The following is an 11925-nucleotide window of genomic DNA, read 5'->3' as shown; positions in this document are numbered from 1 at the left end:
CCATCCAACTAGTGAAACTGCAAAGCATTTATAGTGCAAGTGAGAGGTGACAATGTGCTAGCAGCCCTCACTCTTAGTGCCTCCTCGGCCTCGGTGTCCACTCTGGCGGCGCTTGACGAACCCTTCAGCCTGCCACGGCACCGTGGGAGCCCCTCTCTGGGCTGACTGAGGCCAGAGCCGCCTCCCTCTGCTTGCGGGGAGGTGTGGAAAGAGAGGTGTGGGCGGGAACCGGGGCTGCGCAGGGTGCTCCTGGGCCATTGCTAGTTCTGGCGGGCGCGGGCTCCAGCGCAGTGGCCCCCCGCACAAAGAGCAACCGGCTGGCACCGCTGGCCCAGGGCAGTGAGGGGCTTAGCACCCGGGCCAGCAGCTGCGGAGGTTGCATTGGTCCCCCAGCAGTGCTGGCCGACTGGCGCTGCACTCAAATTCTTAGCTGCCTTCCCACGGAGCAGGGCTGGGGACCTGCAGCCCGCCATGTCCGAGCTCCCCCACTGCCGTGGGCTTCTGAGCGGACTAAGCCTCCCCGACGGGCACCACCCTCTGCACCTTGGTGCCTGGTCCCATCAACAGCCCAAGAGGTGAGGAGTACAGGTGCAGCTTGGTACTGGTGGGCAGCTCCGCCTGCAGCCCAGGTGCAGGATCCACTAGGTGAAGCCAGCTGTGCTCCTGAGCACATGGGGACTTGGAGAACTTTTATATCTAGCCAGAGGATTGTATGTGCACCAATCAGCACTCTGTATCTAGCTAATCTGGTGGGGACTTGGAGAACTTTTTTTTTTTTGTTTTTGTTTTTGTTTTTTGCAGTTTTTACATTTATTTAAACAGAAAACGTGCACACGAGCTGTCTACTCATTTTCTTCACTGCCCAGCCTGGCATTGGGGTTGGTGACTCTGATGGCCAGCTGGGCAGCTCTTTCCACGATGGCTTTGCGGTTCTTGGAGGAAACATTGTGAGCAATCTCCGCACAGTAAGATTTGTTGCACATCAGCAGCACTTCCAGCTCCTTGACATTGTGGACCAGGAACTTCCGGAATCCACTGGGCAGCATGTGCTTTGTTTTTTTGTTGCTCCCATAACCAATGCTGGGCATCAAGATCTGGCCCTTGAATCTTCTACGAACCCTGTTGTCAATGCCTCTGGGTTTCCACCAGTTACGCTTAATTTTGACATATCGGTCTGACTGGTGCCGGATAAACTTCTTGGTTCTTTTTTTGACGATCTTGGACTTCACAAGGGGTCTGAGGGCGGCCATGATGCCGAGGAGGAGATGGCTGCCACCTTACTTGGAGGACTTTTATGTCTAGCTAGAGGATCATAAATACACCAATTAGCACTCTGTGTCTAGCTTAGGGTTTGTAAATACACCAATGAGTACTCTGTATCTAGCTAACCTAGTGAGGACTTGGAGAACTTTTCCTTCTAGCACTATGTGTCTAGCTCAAGGTTTGTAAATGCACCAATCAGCATGCTGTCAAAACGGACCAATCAGCTCTCTGTAAAATAGATCAATCGGCTCTCTGTAAAATGGACCAATCAGCAGACTGTGGGTGGGGTCAGATAAGGGAATAAAAGCAGGCTGCCTGAGCCAGCAGCGGCAAGTGGCTCCGTCGCGTTTCACACCGGGGAAGCTTTGTTCTTTTGCTCTTTGCATTAAATCTTGCTGCTGCTCACTCTTTGGGTCCATGCTGCCTTTATGAATTATAACACTCACCGCGAAAGTCTGCAGCTTCACTCCTGAAGCCACCGAGACCACCAACCCATCAGACGGAAGAAGCTCCAGACACATCTGAAGGTCTGAAGGAACAAACTGGGGACAGACCATCTTTAAGAACTGTAACGCTCACCTTGAGAGTCCGCAGCTTCATTCTTGAAGTCAGCGAGACCAAGAACCCACCAATTCCGGACACACAAGGAGGGCAGAATATCATAGTGATGAAGAGCCAAGTTCAGGGGTCTCACAGTGCTGAAGTTGAATCCTGGCTCTTCCACTTAGTTGTATATCCATGAGAAAATCTCTAAAGCCTCAGCTTCTCTATCTGGAATAATGGGGATAATATACCTATCTCAAAGTGTTATGTGAACATTAAATAAGATATTGCATGTAAAGTGTGTAACACCTGGACTGGCAGATCGTAAGTCCTCAATACATGTCAGCTACTGTTTGCTCTTGTTTTTGATATCCTGCTTTCACCTGAGGCAACAGCTTTCTGTATTTAAAGAGGTGCTGGTCCCAGGTTTCTGCTTCGTTTGTATGCTTCCTTCACCAGTGCCCCTTGTTGCATCTGTTTTGAGACCGGGTCTCTCCGATTGCCCAGGCTAGAGTGCAGTGGCACAATCTTGGCTCAGTCTTCTTTTTTTTATTGTTTTGTTTTGTTTTGTTTTTTGAGACAGTCTCACTCTGTCCTCCAGGCTGGAGTGCAGTGGTGCGATCTCAGCTCACTGCAAGCTCCGCCTTCTGGGTTCAGGCCATTCTCCTGCCTCAGCCTCCCGAGTAGCTGGGTCTATAGGCACCTGCCACCACGCCCGGCTAATTTTTTATATATTTTAGTAGAGACTGGGTTTCACTGGTTAGCCAGGACGGTCTTGATCTCCTGACCTCGTGATCTGCCCGCCTCGGCCTCCCAAGGTGCTGGGATTACAGGCGTGACCCACCGCGCCTGGCTGACTTAGTCTTCTTACACTTTATTTCATTTCAAAGGTCTGGTTTACCTTGGTAACTGCAAGCTGTTTCCACATATGGACAGATTTTCTTGGCAAGTTGAGACTGAATTCTTCCTGGGCTAGTTCCTTCACCAGCCGTTCTACTTAAGAAGGAACATCAGCCAGCATCCAAGGCAAATAAGGGCCCAGTTTGCCAGTCTCTGATGGCATAGTTTTCTTTTTCGGCACCGGACCAACTGGGGCTGGCTCCTTCCAAAGCCCAGCACTGGGGGTGATGCTTTTACCAGGAAAGAGCCATTTCTGTTTTGAGCTACAGGAGGAAACTGACATATTTTGAACTGAACCTCAAGTCAGTTTAGGGCAAAGTACTTGAGTTTCCAGGGGAATGGAGAATGTATTTGTTCTACAATATGTTTTAAGATTTTTTTTAATGTAGTAAAAGTATTCTGACAAAGATTTTGATAGGCTTACATCACATATTTCTGTCTTTAAAGCAATCAAAGAAATCTTTTTATAGTTCATTCTCTGTTTTCTCTCCAGGTATTTAGTCTTCCTCCAGATCAAAAGAGATCTCTACCATGGCCGACTCCTCTGTAAAACATCGGATGCTGCCTTGTTAGCAGCTTACATCCTTCAAGGTAATGACTTTTGACAGGATAATTTTGCTTTTCATGCCAAGTACTGATTACATTATTTTCAGTTACCACTGATGACTCCTTCTTGAATCTAAACAGTATCTAGGCCAGTTGCTGTGGCTCACACTTGTAATCCTAGCACTTTGGGAGGCTGAGGTGGGCAGATCACCTGAGGTTAGGAGTTCAAGACCAGCCTGGCCAACATGGTGAAACCCCGTCTCTACTGAAAATACAAAAGTTAGCCAGTGTGGTGGCACACACCTGTAGTCCCAGCTACTTGGGGGGCTGAGGCAGGAGAATTGCTTGAACCCAGGAGGTGGCGGTTGCAGTTAGCCAAGATCACACCACTGCACTCCAGCCTGGGTAACAGACCAAGACTCCATCTCCAAATAAATAAATACATAAACAAACATCTAACTTGAAACAGAGTTCAAGTTAGAGGGGTTTTTTGTAGTTTTTTGTTTTGTTTTGTTTTTTGAGACAGAGTCTCACAGTGTCGCCTAGTCTGGAGTGCAGAGGTGTGATCTCGGCTCACTGCAACCTCCACCCCCCGGGTTCAAGCTGTTCTCCTGTCTCAGCCTCCTGAGTAGCTGGGACTACAGGTGCATGCCACCATGCCTGGCTAATTTTTTTTTTGTTTTTTGTTTTTAGTAGAGACGGAGTTTCACCATGTTGGCCAGGCTGGTCTCGAACCCCTGACCTCAGGTGATCCACCTGCCTAAGCCTCCGGAAGTGCTGGTATTACAGGTGTGAGCTGCCACACCCAGTCAAGTTAGAGGATTTTGCTTGGATTTCCTAGAGCCAGAAAACACTGAACGCTCAACCCTAAACTGTGCCTGAGATCTTAGTACCAGTCCCTTAAAGTCATTCTGACTCTGTTTTAGGGATTTGCCCTGGGCCCCTGGTTGAGAAAGTCCCTGAGACTCTGGAGCGTAATTAGGCTTAATTTTTTTTCCCACCCTCTTATGCAAATCTCCAAGATAAGAAGCATCTTAGAATTCTAGTATCTATTTCAGAAACCTTTTAGTTCAGTGTGCTCAAAGTTGAAAGTGTTTCCAAGTAACAAGCACATTTCCTAACAGGCTAATAAGTAAGAGTCGAGGCTTACGCAGCTGATGCCCAGATTGGCTTTTTTGCAAAACAGTAGGAGACATACGCACTCTTCATACACATCCCCTTCTGAGATGCAGACACACTTAAGTGCCACTTCCTAGATTTCTCTTAGTCCCTAGGCCTGAAACTGCCATTAGTACTGGATCATTTTGGACCATAGCACGAAAATGATTAAGTTTCCCCCAAAGAATCTGAATTCTTAATTGGAAATCCCAGAAGCAACTTTGTGCAGAGAACTTGGAAAGTGCTTGCCAATAAGAAACTAAAGTCCTTCTGGCACTAGAAATATCACGGCTGGCTGCCTGTGTTAAGTATGTAAAATTTAGCCCATTGCCACTTTGACTTCTGAGACTCTTGTTTTTAAAATCATCTACATGGGGAATCCAGCAGGTACTTAATAATTTTAAGATACCCAAAGATGCCCCTTTGATATATATATATATTTTTTTTTTTTTTTTTTTTTTTTTTTTTGACAGGATCTGGCTCTGTCCCCTAGGCCAGACTGCAGTGGCGTAATCTCGGCTTACTGTAACCTCTACCTCCTGGGCTCAAGTGATCCTTCCACCTCAGCCTCCCACATAGCTTGGACTACAGGCACGTGCCATCACGAGCCTGGCTAAATTTTTAATTTTTTTGTAGAAATGGGGTTTCGCCACATTGCCCAGGCTGATCTCGAACTCCTGAATGCCCCTTTTGTTTTTAAAGAGAAAGTCTGGCCTGACCTAAGTCGAGTCTTAAACTCTAGTCTTTTCTATAGTTTTACCCAATCATTCGTTTTTCTTCAAAAAAGTACTTGATGCCCAACCTTGATGTTTTCCACTTGGAACTTTCTAAATAAAATCAATATAAATGACTCTGGGCCAGGCACAGTGCCTGACAGCTGTTACTCCAGCACTTTGGAAGGCTGAGGTGGGAAGATCACTTGAGCCCAGGAGTTTGAGACCAGCCTGGGCAACAGAGTGAAACCCCATCTCTACAAAAAATTTAAAAATTAGGCCTGGCGCAGTGGCTCACGCCTGTAACCCCAGAACTTTGGGAGGCTGAGGCAGGCAGATCACGAGGTCAAGAGATCGAGACCATCCTGGCCATCATGGTGAAACCCTGTCTCTACTAAAAATACAAAAATTAGCTGGGTGTGGTGGCACACACCTGTAGTCCCAGCTACTCGGGAGGCTGAGGCAGGAAAATAGCTTCAACCTGAGATCGTGCCACTGCACTCCAGCCTGGTGACAGAATGAGACTCTGTCTCAAAAAAAAAAAAAAAAAAAAAATTAGCCATGCCTGGGGTGTGCACCTGTAGTCTCAGCTATAGGCTGAGGTGGGCAGATCACTTGAGCCCAGGAGGTCAAGGCTGCAGCAAGCTATGATCATGCCACTGCACTCCAGTCTGGGTGACAGTGAGACCCTGTCTCAAAAGAAAAAAGACTCCAAGGCTCAAGGTCACCCCAGACTTCAGATTTTGGTCTCTTGATAACAGTAGAAGTTCCCAAGTAATTTGGAAGACACAGTGAGTAGGTTTGTAGTGGAAAAGTACAAGCCACAAGTATAATATTCAGCCATGGGAGGAGGGCACGTCTTCGTCTTAATATTTACTTCTCTCTCAAGACTTCACATCTGAAGTGGTTGTGGCTCTCACCTGGGAAGGAAAAAGGGCACCCACAGAGTAGCTGGCCCCTCCTCTTTCTTTTGTCATACCCATCATCCTCCCTGTGGAGAGTTTCACGTGGAAAAGGCTGGATTCTGACCTGGGTGTGGAAAGTACTGTGAGTCTTCTGCCCTCCTAAAGTTTACTGCTCTGAGATCTCATCAGGTTGAGAGATAAACTCTCTCTGTGAATAGCTGGAGGAGAAAGGCTCATACCTGGCAGGGACTTGAGAAATGAGCCTTAGAACTTGCTGCTTCTGAACTCAATGATACTTTCTGGTTACAGCCAGGCTTCCCACTCTGCAGGCCGCTTGAAGGAACCTGGCACCTGGTCAGCCCTTAATGAATATTTATTCAAATTTATTAATTTGATTTGATTTGAACTGAGGGTTGAGTTCTGAATTTGGATCGCAGCTCATTCATCAGTTTACTGTGTCCCTGCTAACATCATCAAACTAGGATGTAGACCTCTGATCTGGCTGAGGCCCAAGAGGATCTCCCTTTCTGATCAAGCTCACCATTTCCTGTGCTGCACAAAGAGCATTGTTCCTAGACCCTCTTCTCATGGCAGAATGGATGAGGACCATAGTGCAGGCCTCTGCTCTTTCATTGTAAATTTACTTGTGACCTCAGAACACAAGGCCAGCTCTCTGTCTCTCTGCATAGACTTGAATGCCAACCCAATGTGTGCATCTGGGAAAACAAAGGTGGACATGCTCCTGAAGGGCCTGCCCTCTGCCCAGCTGACAGCCGTGCTCAAAATCCACTGTTTCCTGTAAATCTGATGTGTATTTTGGCTTTTGCTCTGTGTGCTAATCTCTTGTTGCTTTGTCAATGATGATTTACGTGTCTCCATAATTGTTTTCTTCCACCTTCCTTTTGAAAGCGGAGATTGGGGATTATGACTCAGGGAAACACCCTGAAGGCTACAGCTCCAAGTTCCAGTTTTTCCCTAAACATTCAGAGAAGCTGGAAAGGAAAATTGCCGAGATTCACAAGACAGAACTCAGGTACGTGGCACTTAGTCAGGCCCAGAACACTGTGGCTTCTTCACAGCCTGAGCACACAGGCTCCACAACGTGTCCTCCGCTCTCGCAGACTGTTTACTGACACAGAGTGATACTCCCCAGCCTTCCTGACCCCAGGATGTACCATTGTCAGTGATACACTGACAGCACAAGTCACAGCACAAGCCCTGTGGGCTCCCTCTCCAAGAAGAGCGATATAGGCTGAAGCTTTAAAGACAAGGGAGAATTGTGTTATAGGGGAAACAGAGAGGGATTGGCTTTTGAAAGGCATTTACCTCACTAAGGTATTTAATGAAGATACAGAGGAAAGCATGAACTGGGGAAAAGGAAAAGATAAACACAAAGGAAACTGCATAAGAGAAAAAAGATGAAAGAAAAAGTCCGGGTGCGGTGGCTTATGGCTGTAATCCTAGCACTTTGAGAGGTCGAGGCAGGTGGATCACCTGAGGCCGGGAGTTCAAGACCAGCCTGGCCAACATGGTGAAAACCCATCTCTACTAAAAATACAAAAATTAGCTGGGCATGATGGCAGGTGCCTGTAATCCCATCTACTCCGGAGGCTGAGGTGGGAGAATCGCTTGAACCCGGGAGGCAGAGGTTGCAGTGAGCTGAGGTTGCGCCACTGCACTCCAGCCTGGATGACAGAGCGAGACTCCATCTCAAAAAAAAAAAGAAAAGAAAAGAAAGAAAGAAAGGAAAAGGAGAGGTTGAGTGAGGATGTGAAAAAGGGCAGGCCTCTGCTCTCAGTCTGTGACAGTGTGACAGGTGGCTTCTCAGCGGAGGATGGAGCTGATTCATAAATGCTGAGGGTGCCTTGGGAGCGCTCTGGTTCAGGACTATGTCCTCAGCCCTGCCTAACTCAGGCCCCCCACCATACCCTACTTGGAGTCCCCGACTTTGCACAGAGGGAAGTGGAGGAGACGTGGCTTCAAGGGTGGCGCCTCATCTTTCTCAGCGTCTCTCACTTTGCCCAGAATATGCTGAATACCATAAAACAGCATTAATGCAGTCTTTCACACACATGAAGTAGGATTTTCTACAAAGCCTGATTTTTAAAAGCAGCAATAGGATGTTTGGGCTCCACTTGGTGTACAGCACAGATTCCCCAAACTGACAAACTGAGGAAAAAAGGGATATAGAATGCAGTGTTGGCCAAGCGCAGTGGCTCACACCTGTAATCCCAGCACTTTGGGAGGCGGAGGAGGGCAGATCACCTGAGGCCAGAAGTTCGAGAGACCAGCCTGGGCAACATGGCAGAAACCCTGTCTCTACTAAAAATGAAAGTAAATAAATAAAAAAAGCCAGATGTGGTGGCACACGCTTGTAATACCAGCTACTCAGGAGGCTAAGGCATGAGAATCGCTTGAACCGGGAGGCGGAGCTTGCAGTGAGCTGGAATCATGCCACTGCATGCCAGCTTGGGCCACAGAGCGAGACCCTGTCTCAAAAAAATAAAAATAAAAAAAGTTATGTTGTCATTATAATACATTACAGCTTTTAAAAAATATTTTAAAAGATTTGTGTATCTACTGTTCGGAGGAAAGACTACGCCTGGCAACAGGGAGCAGAGCTGGATATTTCTAATGCTAATACTAAGCTTCAACTTGTTCCTTCCCTAACCACAGGCCCCCAGAAACCCTTCACTCAATGATTTTACCAACAAACATAACCCAAAGCCTCCTTCGCCTTTGTAAACAGACCCCTCTGCCCATGCTCTGTGACAGGAGGGGTTCCTGACCCTCCCAGCGGAATGGCAACACCAAACAAATGGAATCTTGCATGCTTCCCGCCCCTCTCCCTGGGTGTGCCTTCCCGGTTGCAGGACCCCGCGGCTCCTCGAGTCACTCTGTTAGGGAATAGCGACCCCTTGTGGTAAAAATCAGAATAAACACGGGCTTGTGGTGGTGGGGGCAGTGTCCTCAAGGTTCCTTCAAAGAGATCAGGGATGTGCTGGAACTGCTTGAAGGGCTTTAGGAGACATCAGAATAGTAGGGACAGCCCTCCAGAAAGGTGTTCAAAGCAGGGGATCCCCCAGGAAATGATGCCCGCTTTGAGGACCCTGAAGGTTTGGGCCAACTCCAGGGGTAAATGAAGCCCCCAGGGCCCACTCCCCCTGCAAACAAGGACACTCCCTGGAAAGGGAAGCAGTGCTCTAGCCAGCCCTTTGCTTGCCACACAAATATTTTCCAAACTTACCTTACGTGCCTCAGGTATGCTAGTGGATGCAGAAGTCTTTATTCATAGTAATACCCCCTTCCACAGGTACTTCTTCCACAGGTCCTGCCTTGTCTTCATAATGTAAAAATACATCCATGCTTCCTTTATGCAGCTGCGATATGGGCTCTTGAGAGCACAAACTGTATACTGTGTTTCTTCCTATATTTTCCAGCAAGTAGCACGAGACTGGCACATAAAGATGCTGCCTGACTGATGCCTCTCCAGAGGGACACTAGGGGGAATCCGGCCTGCTTCTCCTTGGGGTCAGCTTATCTTCCTGCCTGGCCATATCACCTGAGGCAAATGATAAGCTTAGAAATGAGCAATGTGCAGTCCTGCCCACCAGCCATCAGAGATGTTGACTTCACAAGCTGCCCGCCCCTCCTCACCAGAGCCAACCCTGTATCTGTAGAAGTACATCTGCTTTGCAGGGCTCTGGACCCAGGCAAGAGCCTGATGGTGATTCTGCCACTGGGTCTGCAATGAGCCCATCAACACACCTGCTAAAGAGGCAGTGGGAAGGGGTGATACCAAAGGCCCCTTCAGATGGCCTGGAGCCGGAGCTGATCTCTCCCTTTTTCAGTGTCTGTCTTTTTCATGGTCATCACCCTATGGACAGACAGCTGCTGTGGAGCATGGGACCTCAGTACTGTCTCCTTCTGCCTCTCCTCACCCTACTTTCCTGTGTTTCCTTTTGGCAAAGGAAAAGGGCTGGGTGGCACCCTTTTCATATAGCTCACCCAGCTATATGAGCCCCTTCTTTATATTTCAGTCTAGATCAGATCACATATGAGAAGCCTATGATCTGCCTCCAGCCTACAGACGTATTTTGTTTTACCCCATAGTATTTTAAATTGTGAAATACCACAGAAAAATCAGTATCCTTTTTTTTTTTTTTTTTTTCAGGGTCTAATTCTGTCACTCAGGGTAGAGTACAGGGCTGTGACCATAGCTCACTGCAACCTTGCACTCCTGGGCTCAAGCGATCCTCCCACTCCCACCTCAGCCTCCCAAGTAGTGGGCCCTGCATTCCCAGTAATGGGAATCTCAGAGCTAAGGTGCTGCCGGCACAGCCCCCACCCCTCCCCATTGTTCACACTCAGCCCAAGTAATTCATTATGTAGTCTGCCTCACTCTGAAAACGTTTGAAGACAGTCAGAGACTCTAGCAGGAGTCTCTGAAGTTGGTCCTAGAACCAAGCAGGGAGCACACCCTAGAAACATTGAGATGTGTGGCTCACCCTGAGCACGTCTTCATAGAGAGTTACCTCAGAGGAACCTGTGGGAACAAGACACCTTGAAACCATCTCATTTTCTTTATTCCAGTGGTCAAACACCAGCAACATCAGAGCTGAACTTCTTAAGAAAAGCACAGACATTGGAAACATATGGAGTGGATCCTCACCCATGTAAGGTAAGACCCCCTGGTTGAAGACTCCGTGACCTTTCCTCCTCTAGGAGGTATCAGGAGCAAGGGCCCCCATGCCTGCGCTTGGAGGCCCCCTTCAACATTTACATGGCTGGCACTTTCAGTGAGATGTCAGAGAAAATGCCTCCTTTAAAAACTCCTCTGGATCCCATGCTGCATAATTTTCTGGTGCCACATCAATGTCAGAGGAACCGAGGCAAAGTCAATCTAAATAACAAATCCAAAGCTAGTGGGTAATTTGATAGAAATGAAGAGAGAAGGGATGTGGAAGGCCCCCCACAGGGAACAATCAGAGGCGGCTCAGCGACTGCCCATCCTTTCCTGACCTGTAATCTAGTTTCTTTCCAAGAGTGGGTTTTATTGACTACAGTGGCATAAGTCACTGCACAGAACTGCAGTGGAGTCACATTTAATTCCATTATGCGCCTGTGAGGGATAGACGGGAACCAGGCAGGGAGGCTGCCCAGAGAAAACCTCTGTAATTACTCACACACATCTGGCATTTTGGAGATGAGCGGGGGCAGCCAGTCGCTGCCAAGGCCTGTGCAGACCCATGGCCTCTTCCGGTTTCTCTCTGTGGCTGTGGCCCTTCATGTCACCTCCTGTCCCTGTTGCTTTGACACTGCTGGTCTCTACCTCAGTTTCTCCACATTTCTGCCTCTCTCTTTCCATTACTGGAGTGTGTCCAGTATCACCAGTAAAACCGTCAAGCTGATCTGAAGGAAACAACGTCAGTCAGGAACAGGAAGACATCAACGTTTTCTTCCTAACTGGAGAGGGGATACTAAGTTTCAAGCAAAAATTAAAAGAATAGTCTATTAGTTTCCTAGGGCCGCTGTAACAAGTGTCACAGACTGGGTGGCTTAAAGAACAGAAGTTTCTTGTCTCACAGTTTTGGAGGCTGCAGGTCTGAGATAAGATAAGGTGTTGGCAGGGTGGGTTCCTCCTGTGGGCTTTGAGAGAAGGATCCTTTCCAGGCCCCTCTCCTTGGCCTGTGGATGGCTGTCACCGGCCTGTGTCTTCACGCTGTCTTCTCTCTGTACATGTCTCTGTCCAGATTTCTCCAAAGACACCAGTCATATTGGATTAGGGCCCACCCTGACAACCTCAGTTTAACTTAATTACCTCTATAAAGATCCTGTCTCCAAAGAAGGTCACATTCTGAGGTACTGGGGGTTACGATGTCAACATATGAATTTTT

General features: G+C 48.0%; 1 protein-coding gene and 1 pseudogene across 5 annotated transcripts in view; one reads left to right on the top strand and one right to left on the bottom strand.

Annotated features, from left to right (window-relative positions):
- Positions 1-11925, top strand: part of FRMD5 (FERM domain containing 5) — a 368282-nt gene that overhangs the window by 326506 nt on the left and 29851 nt on the right. For all 4 annotated transcript variants that reach the window (XM_011941172.1, XM_011941169.1, XM_011941170.1 and 1 more), the window contains 3 exons: positions 3200-3297; positions 6938-7061; positions 10622-10709. In XM_011941172.1, coding sequence (XP_011796562.1) covers positions 10684-10709 — 26 coding nt within the window. In that variant the 5' untranslated portion in view covers positions 3200-3297; positions 6938-7061; positions 10622-10683. The remainder of the gene's footprint in view (positions 1-3199; positions 3298-6937; positions 7062-10621; positions 10710-11925) is intronic.
- LOC105511097 lies at positions 792-1272 on the bottom strand (annotated as a pseudogene). The gene has a single exon (XR_001001666.1). The product of XR_001001666.1 is annotated as a 60S ribosomal protein L32 pseudogene (transcript).

This window comes from Colobus angolensis, unplaced genomic scaffold (genome assembly GCF_000951035.1).
Source record: "Colobus angolensis palliatus isolate OR3802 unplaced genomic scaffold, Cang.pa_1.0 Scaffold199, whole genome shotgun sequence".
Taxonomy (NCBI): Eukaryota; Metazoa; Chordata; class Mammalia; order Primates; family Cercopithecidae; genus Colobus; species Colobus angolensis.
The sequence above is the reverse complement of the archived record's forward strand: the minus strand, read 5'-3'. Positions and strand labels throughout refer to the sequence as shown.